The 12,983-nt window shown below is 38.5% G+C and overlaps 1 protein-coding gene across 1 annotated transcript in view; it reads right to left on the bottom strand.

Moving 5' to 3' along the window:
* Window positions 1-12,983, bottom strand: part of Neto1 (neuropilin and tolloid like 1) — a 101,274-nt gene that overhangs the window by 32,891 nt on the left and 55,400 nt on the right. The window contains exons 5-6 of the mRNA XM_027935336.2: window positions 4,082-4,123; window positions 3,836-3,963 (exon numbers count right to left, since the gene is read on the bottom strand). Coding sequence (XP_027791137.1) covers window positions 3,836-3,963; window positions 4,082-4,123 — 170 coding nt within the window. The remainder of the gene's footprint in view (window positions 1-3,835; window positions 3,964-4,081; window positions 4,124-12,983) is intronic.

The following is a 12,983-nucleotide window of genomic DNA, read 5'->3' as shown; positions in this document are numbered from 1 at the left end:
ATTCTATTTTCCAAAAGGTTCTTCACTGACTTAGTTACCTCCTTACCACATCTTTTATAAGTCTTTTGACACCATCTCCCTTTCCTGTCTCAGCAAATTTTATCATTTCCCACAATAGTGGGCTTTTGTGATATTAGACTCCACCAGGAGTTAGGAGATGTTGACCTAATGTCAGTTCTGTTACTAACTAGCCAAATATTTGAGCAAATCACTTATCATAGATTCGTGGGATTTTGGTTTTGAGAAGACTTTCATATTATCTCTGCCAAAAAATTACTTGATTTTTAATTATTATACAAAGTCCTTGCCAAACTCTGCTTGGATTTCTCCTCTGGAATCTCATTTGATCTCCATTATTAAAGCAAAAACCTTCTCTTCATTTAATTAAAAGCTACATTTCTCTAGTTTCAAATATTCAAAGGAATTGCAGTACTTTATCCATGCAGATTGTCTACTCCTCTTCATACGCCCGTCCTTCAGGTATCTGAAGATTGCTAATGTATCTTTCTTCTGAGTGCTCATCCATTTATTCTTTCCTTGAGTTTTAACTGAATGCCAAACCTTCTGCTTGAGACTAGGGTACAACAGATACCCAAGGTCCAGCCCTCCCAGAATTAAGGTTCCAACTATTAGCATGATTTATTCTCCCATTATTCCACCCTGCTGGCTTTTCTCTGGAGAAGTGAAACTGGACAAAATAATACTTTCTACCACCCTTGTTCAGAATTTGTATGTATGGGAGATAGACATTTTCTACAGGTCACCTCTTCAATGATTTCCTTATTACTGGTTGTCAATATTCTTTCTGGCTTTAGTTTTTCAAAATCTAAGAAATCTGGACAGATTACATTCTAATTAAAGGGAATCATCTGTATTCCTTTTCCTAAATAAAGGAGATGCCAGAAATTACCTTTTCTATTTATCAAAACCTGAGAAGCATCATGTAACTCATTTAAATTTTAAAGGAATTCAAGGAAGCTATTTAGCACTTTCATTGTGCAATATGGTTCAGTCACCAGGTATTGTTGAAATATTCACAGCGAGCCATTTCAAGTTTAACTGTGCTTTGATAGTTTATTCTCATAAACTGCTAAGAGCTCCATAAAAATAGAAAGCCCACATAGGCGGTAATCTCCAGTTCTTGCTTTTCTCCACAGCATTCAAAGCCACTTCCTGTCCTCTAACCTTTAATTTAGCAGAGAAAGCCTGTCACAATAGAGCCATCTTTGTCCAGCTCTGCAGGCGGCTTCCCCTTTGGGTCACAGAATGCCAACTTCTGTAACAGACAGGTACACTCAGTATTGTTGTTCTGGGAGTGTACAAAAGACAGCCTATTTACCAGCTGGGAGAAAGAGGTGTGTATCTGCTCTCTCATGGAAACCTTCCCCGTAAGGCAGCACTGAGAGGCTAAGGCAGTGAGATGCTGCTCACATACTTCCTGCTTATGAGAAGCCTTAAAAATCTTTCATTCATAGAGGTTAGGAAAAGTGGAAAGTACTTGCATGTTAATTCATAAATCATGTAAGAAGTCATAATAAAATGCACTCTAGCTCTCTGGTAATCCAGGTAGGTATTTATGGCTTTATGATGCCAAGAGCTTTAAGTGAATAAAATTTTACAGAGGAATAAATATTCTTTTCATAATTAAATTAACTCTTTCACAGATTTTCTCAGATGCAAAGAGAACTGCAGGTGTCAAAGCAGGAAGGTGGAGAGGGGTCTCGGGATCTTTGGAGCAGAGGTATGGGTGAAGAGTACTGCTCTTCTCCTACACACCCTACAGACAGATCCCAGGGAGACTCAGGAAGAGCAGGACACAGGTGTTTCCTGAGATGTCCACTCTCAAAGGCGACTCTTGGTTCCCCCCCAGCCTGAATATTCCATCACAAATTGTTTGTCCCTGTCCTTCATGTTTCTGTGGTTGTCTACCAGCAGACAGGTCTCAGCCTGGGTTCTGTGGGAGCACAGCTTCCTGCTCAGTGATACGCCCTGTCCTGTCTTCTCCAGAAAACACTGTATTTCAAAATGTAAACCTGCTCGCAACACTTCCCTGCTTTGCCCCTCTTCCACGTCACTGAGGCACCCAGATGGAGCCCAGATTCTTTGGCGGGGGGTGCCCACAGAGACCTTCAGCTTCCTGATTCACAGCCCCTCCACAATGGTGCTTTGATCAGATGGCATGCTATTTCTTTAATTCATAAAAGCTCATTCTCACGATTCCATGGCCTCCCGGATGCTCTTCCCTCTTCCTGAAGAGCCTGCCCTTCTGCCTGCCTGACACACCAGGGCTCAGTGGAGACCCTGGTGCTATGGGTTCCACCTTTGACCAGGTGTGTGTGGCCTCTTCCTCCTTTACTTACACTCAACTACACCTGGGCGACCTGATCTGTGGCTTGGAATTTTTTGTCACATATTTGTCTAAGCAGGAAGGTGAACACCAGAGGACAGGTTTAGGAGGCTTTATTATTTCTCTATCATACTGGTGTTAATAAAATAATTAATTGTTTCAAACTCAATAAATAGTCAAGTATGAATCTAATAAATCAGTATTTTTAATGCTTTGCTGTAACAGGAATAAGAGTAAAAGGAGGAGGAAAGTAAATAATAAAGTTTTACACCCATGGAAGCTACCCATTCCCAATGTTTTTGAAGATAAATAGGATGAATATGGTTGTCCTAAAGAAATGTGTCCCAAGTGGCTGCCATTCTAGAGTGTATTGCCAAGAATGGGGTGATCAACATTGAGTCTAGACTTTTAGCACCATGAAAAAATTGTAAGACTTAGTAAGATCGACTGCACATCTTCTCTTCACCATCACAAAGAGCTTAATAGGCAATCACAGAAGGACTGTCCCTTTCCAGTGGACACAAGCTCTGGAACGAGGGACCAGTCATTGATCTGACTAACTCTGTTTTTTCCTCTCTGACTCCATTTTCCTTTTTAATCATTCAGTGGGAGCAATTACCCCATGATGGAAACTGAGGCTGCCCCCTAAGCAGGAGGAAACATCTCACCACGGGGACTGAATCGCCCTTCAAACAATGATGACCTTCTCAAAGCTTCACAGAACCGTCTTGAGAGGATTACCAACCAGACCAGGGCCTGACCTGGACTCCACCTGCTGTGCCAATGCCCCCGTCAGTCAAGTCCCCAAACCTTGCCTTTCTTCACCTTTTTACAAAGCCTTAAAATTTCTGTCAGTTGCTTGAAGACAAGTTTTGGTCCCTGTCCTCCGTATCTGCTTGCACCTGGCCACACTGACCAGAGCTCTTTTCCTGCCCATCACCATTGCTAGTCCCTTTGACTGGCATATGCATGGCTCAGCCTGATCTTTTGGGACTGTGAGGGCCTGGGCTTTCACCTAGGGTCTGTACTAACACCCCTCAATCCTGTCACCATTGTCCTAGCCTTTTCACACCTGCATTTTATATGCCAGAGACCCATGATTTTATAACCCTTGACCCTTTTCTCCACTAGTTTAAGTTAACAAATAAACTGTGGATACTGACATTTAGAGCATAATTGTAATTATGCTTAGTACCCCAGCTCATGCCTAATGCTTCCATCTGACTTTTGGAGAGGTAGACTTACTTCAGTCTCTTGTCTCGGTTGGGTTATCAAGTAATCCCTTCATCACCTTCTCCATATTGCAATTTACGATGCAGAAAGTTACAGTGGATAAGGGAAGACAAGTTGCATTTCAAAATCAAAATAAAATGATAGCTGTGATGGCACCCTGAGATGTGTCCAGCATGTCCAGTTGCCTCAAAGAGATGTTCACTCTAGACTATTCTCAAGTCAATCTTCAGGTCTGGGTTTCCTCTTAAGACTGACCTTGGATCGTGGAGGGGCTCGGATGTACCACTTGCAATCCACGGCCTCGCTGGCAGAAGCTTTGCCTTCCTTCAAAATTTGTATGGACTCCACAATTCCTTCAGGGCCGCCCATCTCAAACTCACATGCTAAATAATAAGATGCCAAACAAACACACAGAAATGGAACTTGAATAATAAACCAAAAGTATATTTTATAGCAGAAAACAATGGCCTCTGAACATTATTAAATATCCATTTTACCAACCTGGTAAGGGTTTCAAAACTCCAAGGTCCTTAAAGTCAGGATCTTAAAAATTGAGAAAAAGACAATTAGTCCTATTCTGCATTTATTTCTAACAAAGATGTTGATTAATTTACCACCAAATCACCCAGGAATCAATCAGCCTAAAAAACATTGTAGGGGAAATTAAATGATAAAATTAAAAATTCATGTTAATATTAAATTTATATAATGTTGCATGACTATTGTTTTTCCCTCAGTACAAAAGAAGCCATTTAAAAAATCCTCCAATGCCATTCATGCATCCAATCATGAAATACAAATCTCACGTATTCCTTGCAACACCATAATCAGACAAGAGACAATTTTGTAAGACACAGGTATGGGTAACTCAAGGTTTGGATCAGCTGCATAACTCTACACAGGATTCTTCTGTCTGATTCAAATGATTCTATAAATTGTTGAAACACAATTCTCACCTGAAATATTGTTAACACAACATTAAGTTTGAAAATGCAGGACACCTCTCCTCTGGCAGCTGAACTATTCTGTGTTCATCAAATCTTCATTTGGTGCCATGCATGCTGGCTTTCAAAGTATTCCTCCGAGTTCTACTTTGTCAACTCAACATTCACCCCCCCTCTTCCTCCTCTCAGTGGTCCCTGCCTGGCTTAGGCATCTGTCCTTCTCTACTCATTTATGTGTCTCAGAGGACTCTCACTTCAGTATGAGCCTCAGAAACATTGGTCTCATTCCCATTTCCTGGAATTGTTTTAAAGATAGGTTTGTAGCCCAGGAAATATAAAGGCAAACCTGTTAAAGGATTTATGAGGAAGTATTCTTCACATTGATATAAGACACACAGTTTTTCTGACTCACATGGTAATCACCTTACTTAGGAACCATTGAAATCAATCAAGGACAGTGCCCAACTTCTCAGCTGGAGAGGAGCCACTGGGAGAAGTGCTAACTGATGAGGAGCAGAATGGAGATATGGAACCTGGGTCCTTCAGGATGCCACTGAGCACCATATTAACCTATTCTATCTTCTCTGGGCTTTTGTTTTTGTGAACCCACACACGTCTTTATACCTTAGCCACTTTGAAATGGATTTCCTTTCACCTATGGGTGGCTAATGGTGTCAATGATTATGATCTCCAGGTGGAGATACATTGTGTACAATGTAAAGATGGTGGTGAAGCAATGGGCTACTGGTATTGTAGTATAAACTCACATAGAAATCTTAGACAGTTGGAGATATTGTGGGAGGCACTGCTCAGAAATAACCCAAGAATGCAATAAGAAAAGGCACCAATCTTCTAGGTCTAGATACTGATGAGATCGCATGAGTTCATACATCCATGTGGATCTAAGTTTGCAGCTATGTGTTTCTGTGCTCACAGACAATAAACTTCTAAGGCATGCTGACCATGTTAGTTTAATGGTCTTCATGAAGCAATGTTCTTGCTCTTGTTTGCTTTTTGTTTTGTCAAACATGATGTGAATCAATCTGTACACACCTCCGTGTGGATCAGCTATGCTACACTCTGGTTATATCAACTATTTAAACACACTTAGTTACAGAGCACTTGAAATGGAATTATAAATTTGGAATCAAGAGTCAAATTCTTGAAACTAACAAATTACTTTGTATGACTATTTTGAAGAGTTATTTTACTTTAGTGAGAAAAAAGAAAAGGAAAAAAGAAAAAAAAAAAACTGAAAGCAATTTCCAGGGAATAGAATGCTAGTTTATTCAGAAGTGAGGACATATAGATAATATAGACCATGAAATTCCCTTATGGAAGTTTTTTAATACCCTAATCCAGTGCATAATTTGTTATTCTTTCAATACACATTCATTTAATATCTACCCATGCAAGAAAAAAAATTATTTCTATAAAACTACTCCTATGTGTTGATACCATTAAGGATTTTTTGGTTTTAAAGAATCCATGCATATTTTCCTTATTTTAATATCGATTTTGTCCACCACAGATATCTAAATTTGGGGTATGCATTATACCCTTTTTACTTTTTAGAATACTGTTTAATTGCATTCATTATTAATACTCATAATCAACTATGTTATTAGAACATTTGTCTTTGTTCTAACAGCTTTCTAACAGCTGTACACGGCTGTTCCTACGATTTTTGTGAAAATGTAGTCCATATTCTATTTTCTAGTTTGAAGGCTAACATTTGTCATTTTTATGACTTATGCCAGACAATGTTGAGAGAAATGCCAGTTCTGGGAAATGAAAATTTATTTTTGTCTTTGTATTAATAGTGATAGTACTGATAGTTTTTTTTTTAAATAAGGAAAAATTTGTTTTTGTAATTCCATTTATATAAACCACCAGTAATACCACAATCGTAGATGGCTTATTTGACTAGCAAAAGAATCCAAAATATTTTGAAACTGCCTAAACTCAATTTAAGAATATAAAGTTTGATTGATTGTCTGGGTTATTTGGGGGAAAAGACAAATTATTATGGACATGTACAATAAAGTTGGACTTAAAAAATAGCCTTCTATCCCCTGGATGTTTCTCAAAATCAATTCTCTACAAAACTACTTTTAAAAATGCAAGTCAGTCATGGTACTCTCTGGCTTTCCATGTCCCCCAGAATAAGACCACATCTCTTTTTGTGTCCTTGTCCATGACCACGCTGTCCCGTGACACTGGGCCCTCTTCTCCACTTCCATTCACACTGCCCATTTCTATTTCAAAGACACTCAAGATCGTTTCACCCACAGCACTTTGAACTTGCTCTTTCTTCAAGGCTTTCTGCAAGTTCTGCATAGCTGAGTCTCTTTTCCTTCTTCAGTTGACATCTCAAATACTATATTCTCAGAAAGGTTTTCCTTGATGATCCTCTCCGATCTAGTGCTGCCTCCCAGATTCTATTTTCTTCCTGGTTTTTAGGATACTTTATATTTGTTTTGCTTTTGTTTACTTTTTAACCAAGCACCCATTCCCACCAGACAATAACAAAATCGCCTGTTTCAGAGATCTTATCTCTCTTGATCCCCTCTCCTCAGGACCTGCCTCATGGTAGATGCACAGTGAATACTATTGAATTCAATGTAATTCGCTGTATATAGAAAAATAGTTACTTTACTCATGCTGATTTTCCTATATTTTTCTCTTCAAAAGCCAACTATTGCTTTTCCAAGGAAAAATGGGGAAGTTTTACTGAAATATCTTATAAGGTAAACTATTGCATTGCTTTGGCTGAGGAGCACACACAAAGAGCTGCGAGACAGATAAGGTCATTTGCAGCTGCCATTGCTAAATGCGCACAGAATAAATACGAACAACAACAAGAAATCCCAGAACACTGCTCCCTTCCAACCAGACAATAATTCATGGATTGATGTTTTACTTTAATCAAGAGAACAGAATTGATATGGTTTCTCCAACCTTAACTTTTGTCTAAAAATGGATGGATGTACAGACATAGTTGGGCTTCCTTATTTTAGCTGATCTGGACCAATCACTGAAGGTCATCCTTAACGTGCATGCTGGACAACAAATACAAGTTATGCAGAAATATTCAGATTGCTGGCTAAATCACAAGTCTTGTGACTTTTACTAGAATTTCTGGGTTTACATTTGCATTGATGGTGCAAAAACAGTGGTAGATCAAAGTACTGGTGTCTTAGTAATGCATCAGGACAGCAGCACCAAGCCAAAGCAGCCCATGCCCTGGCACAAGACCATGCATTTTCAGGGTTAGAAAAGATAAAATATTGTATTTCAAATCTATTTGATGAGGCACAACAACTATTTTAATATATAAAGTCTTGAATGTATGTCTTAATTTTATGTAGGATGAAACATTGATTATGAATAAGTCATGTTGCTGTAGACTGAATTGTATAATGGTTTATTTAAGATAAAGCACTTTTGTAATTGTTTTGATTGTGAACCAAATTGTTTGCTTTATTCAGGGAGCATCATTTCTGCTTAAAAGACAAAGTTATTCAGATTTGGGTATTTGGCAGACATTTTCTTGAAAATGAATAAAACTAATCTGTTGACTTTTAAGAAAAACAACTGACAATATTTGTTGCCAATAATAAAATTCAAATGAAAAAACGTATTTGCCAGTGTGCACTTGACAGCTTCTCAACACTTAGAACAATTTTATTGAATGAGATTGTTGTTGGTACAAGTAAACAGTATCAACAGTTGGAAGTTCTGCATCAAGTGATGAAGAATCTGCCAAGGGAATAATCTATGTCACAATCATGCATGTATAAAAAGGCATTTGAAAAGAAAAAAATGCATGGCTGGATTTTAATGTAACAAACACAAAATAATTCATTGATACTGTTTCACATTTCACATTTCAACTAATCTTTAGGAAAACTATCCCTTGCTGAGGTTTAGTGTAGTATAAAAGAATTAGTTACTATCTCTAAAGACTATACCAAAATACTCTTCCATTTACCAGCTATATAACTATATGAATTTGGATTTTCTTTATTTTCTTCTACCAAAACAACATATCATGCCAAATTCAAGGGATGAGCAGATGTGTGAATCCCCCTATCTTCTAAAAAGTCAGACATGAAATTTTCAAAAATGTTCCAATCAACATTTTAATATTTATTAACATCTTAATAATAATCAATATTTTAATAAAATGTTGTGTATTTTAACACATAATTTATGTATTAGTACAATTTTATATGAATTAATAGCTACCTAAAATAATCTATTTATAATAAATAATAACATAATGTAAATAATAATAAATAGACAATATTATAACTATTAAATAAGCCAGTTAGTCAAAGCCTTAAGAGAGCAAGGGGCATTGAGAGCAGCCATCTTCAGCACTTCAGCCCTCCACACTCATCTCCATCCTGGTGCCTCTTCCTGCAAGAACCTGTTGCAATCCCATAACTGTGGCCAATTCCATGCACTGATTTCAAAATTCAAAGAAGTTTCCATACAGCTAACCACAAGATAGATGGACTATCTGGAAATTACTGTTGTATTAACTGACCATGACTGAATCCTATCAGAGGTACGTTGGTTTTAAAAGTGAAAAAGACTCGGGAGCTTAACAACTTTATACAAATTCAAATTGTTTTTAACCTAAGATTAAAGTAGCTTCAATGTTGTTTCTAGAACATTGAACAAATCACTGAATCTGTCTAGGGGTGTGGTTTTGTTTGTTTGTTTACTAGGTTAAAAGGAGGATCTTTTCGGGTTAGGCTTTTACAACCAAGAGTGCTACTCTATCACAGAACCCAGTGCTGTTCCTGCAATACGACAACAGTTCATGAGCAAACACAGCTGCCTGAATGGGCCATGGAACTAGCTGGAACCTTTCCTGGTAAACTTTGGTTCTGATGTTTCAATGCACAGGTCAACCACCTGACATAGCAGACCCTGGAAAAGTTAGTTAATAATGTCCTCAACTGTCCACAGGACTCATTGGCTTGAATCATGTCATTTATCTTTACTATCACCCCACCCACCTTACCAACAAGCAAATGCTGAAAGCAAGATTAGGTGAAATCCTTACTCCTTACAGAGTTACCAATGTCTCTTTGTTTGGCTTTGGATAGCTGAACAGGAATTAATGATCTTTAAAGGGTTAAATATTTATCAAATAAATCCCAAGGCAAATGTGAAGGCACTAAAATTTTGCTAGTTTTTGATCTTCTTAATTTTGATCTTCTTAAAATATTATGAAGTAAACTAGCATCAATGTTTACTTGAAAAGCATTTACTGATTGGTCAAAGGAAAATAAACCCAATATTTTACAGATATTAACACATATATTATAAAGGAGAATGAAAACTTTAGAGTCAATTTATGTTTTTTAGGACATTTCTCAATTTTGTTTCTAACTACAGTCTCCTAGAAATTTTCAAAAGTATTAATAACTTTACAGTCAAAGTTTTATGAGGTACAATGTTTCTATAATATTTTATACAATTAAAAAGAATAAAATTTTAAAATATGCCTATATAATTAAAATGTTTTGTTTTAGCATTTCAATTCCTGTTATTTTAAGTTAGCAAGGTTTGTGAAAATGGCTAACATTATCACAATAATTAATATGTATGGGGTATTATTCTAATTACTTCAAATGCAGTAATCCTTTATTCTGTCATATTATAATATGAGACATATAAAACATTATGCCTAATTTCCAGATAAAGCAAACAGGCTCAGAGAGACTGAAGAGCAGCCAGAGAACACACAGCTATGGAGGGAAAAGTTTGGAATCCGCACCAGGCCGTCAGCTCCAAATTTCCTGTTGCGAATTTATAGGTGGATTCGTAAGAATAATTAATGGATTCATTAGGACATCCCCAAATTGGTAAATAAATGTGACTTTTGATGGCAGACTTGCTAATGCTCACGGTGCCCTTGGTTGACCCACCAGGTCTGTCTGGACTCTCCACGTAGCTGCTCTCTGCTTTCCCTCCAATGGAAGTGAGATGACTTGAAACCACTTTATTTAGAAATACATTGTGAAATACAATGTTTTTTTTTTGTCATGGTAAAAATCAGTTTGAAGATGATATTAGAAGTAGAATTTAAAAATACAAATATGTTTAAAATTTTTAAATTAATTATGTCAAAAATCAAGATCCACAGAAGAAAGTGGATATTTCCCATTTGTTCTACAAAAGGTTAGACTCTAAGAGAACAGACTGCCTGTGAAACAGTGAGACCTAATGTTGCCTTGGAAAATGCACAGGTACTCATTCTCAGCAGCGGGGACGGACAGGTGAGGGTTCAACAGCTGCTGATGTCCTTTCCACCCCAGAAAAAAGTGATTCTGGGAGCAGTTCTTCTAGCATGTGATGTCTCTGGGTCTACAGCAAATTTGGTCAAATTTACAACCTGCAGTAAATCTATAAAGAGCGATTATTTTGTATTTGCTGATAGCAATGAGTGTGGGAAGTGAATGAAAGAGAAAAACCCCAGGGGAAATGCTCAGTCCTCTAATTTGAATGAGCACACAGATGCCCTGACTCGGGAAGTTACTCAGCTCCCCACCTATGACCTCATCTGGACCCACTCCAGTCTTATATCTTCACCACTGGATTCTGGAGAAATTCCTTTTCTAAATCTGACCACTTGTCCCTGGACTCCCTACTCACTACTACCTCACAGCAATTATTTTCTTATCCACTCATTTTCAACTTACCTTCTGTCATCTACACCCTTTCAGTGAATAAATCTGTGTAAATTTAAATACAAAACAAAATCTCCTTTGATTTTTTCCCCATGATCTGCGCATTCTTGCCTGCCCACATTCAATTCCAGGTTACGTCACTTTCAAGTCTCCTACCCACCATTGAAAGCTCCGCAGTCTGGGAACCTAACTTCACTGAAGCGTCTCTTACACCCAAACTAACTGCACACTTCAATGACCAGCTTCCTATTTCCACTCTTATTTTTCTGTTGGCAACATGCCATGGTGGAGATTGTGCTTCACATTCAAGATTAAAAATTATGGTGTTTGTAGTTTTTGAAATCAGTTAACTAAATTCAAAGTATTGTTTTAAAAACCAAGTGCAAAAAAATCTTGACGGCCCAGTAATAAAATAGCTTGCATGATCATATTATTTTAATAATCTAATTTCATTCAACTCTAGTCTAGAAACAGCACCATTCTAGTATCAATTTCGTTCCCCAGCGTTTAAACTGCTTTTGAGTGTTTACTCTTTTCTCTAAGCATGGATGGAGTTAGTAATCACAGCTTCTCATTTTGAGTTTGTCTTCCTAATGGTTTCATTGTAGACAGAGGTTTATATAGCATGACTTATTTTTTCTAGTTTAACAAAAAATTTACTCATACCTAGATTTTAAATACTAAAACTTATGAGATTCACAGGGAAGAGTTTCTTAAGCCCTTTAAAATATTATTGATATTTTCAGGGTTTATATCATAGCTTTGTTGTGCTATCATTTGATACACCTGTAATGTATAGTTTTTTCATAGTGCTTATATATTCACATTTTTAAATAAATTGATACAATTATTTTGATAACATTGGTAATCAAAAGCTGGATTTGCCTGGATTGACATGAAGTAGGCTGTCACAAAGCTCACTCTTGGTGGATCGTCACAGGCAATAGTACAAATACATGGAGAGAACAAGTGTTTACTGTAAGTGATACGGAAAAGGCTTAGGTGAGAGAGAGAGAACAAATCGTCAGAGGGCACAGAGGGGCAGAAACAGAACGACAAAAGCCAGATTGGCAACAACACAACACCAAAGCTGGCCCGTGTGTGTGTCAAGGAGCTGCCCCGGAACCTCTGTTTCTTCTTCCCTTTTCCTGTCCAGGGGCATCCACGCAAGTTCTTGACTGCATGTTGGCAATGTGCCTTCCCCCGGGTTCTCTCAGAACGTCCTCCTGCTCGGCATCCACAAGCACATTCTAGATCACACGGAACCCTAAGTAGAAGAGGTCATCTGAGCCGCCTTTCCACTAGAACTGGTTTGACAGGGCATTTGTTGCTGGCCCCACTGTGATGCTGGCTGACAGTGCATGGACACCTCCATGTCCTCATTCTATCAACTGTCCATGTCCGCCCCTCCCAGGAGCCCTCAGCATTCACTGATGAGCACAGTGTGTCGGAGGAGAGGGACTGCAGACCACACAGGGCTTCAGAGCTGAGGCCGTGGCCGCTGGACGGGACTGGGTCTGAGCTCCAGGCCGTGGAGAGGGACAGCAGTGACCCTCCACGCAAGCAGTGAGTGTCCAGGAAGAACCAACTGCACTGGTGTGGGCCCAGCCTGCAGGCCTGGCCCAGGCTGTGGAGAGGACAGTGCTCCAGCTCCAACAGGGCCGACAGTGGCGAGGCACCGCAGGTGAGTGTGAGTGTGTATGAGTGTGTGACAGCATGCCACCACCCCCACACCGTCCTCTTCCATCT

The sequence above is a fragment of the Marmota flaviventris genome, chromosome 16 (genome assembly GCF_047511675.1).
Source record: "Marmota flaviventris isolate mMarFla1 chromosome 16, mMarFla1.hap1, whole genome shotgun sequence".
NCBI classification, from domain to species: domain Eukaryota; kingdom Metazoa; phylum Chordata; class Mammalia; order Rodentia; family Sciuridae; genus Marmota; species Marmota flaviventris.
The sequence above is the reverse complement of the archived record's forward strand: the minus strand, read 5'-3'. Positions and strand labels throughout refer to the sequence as shown.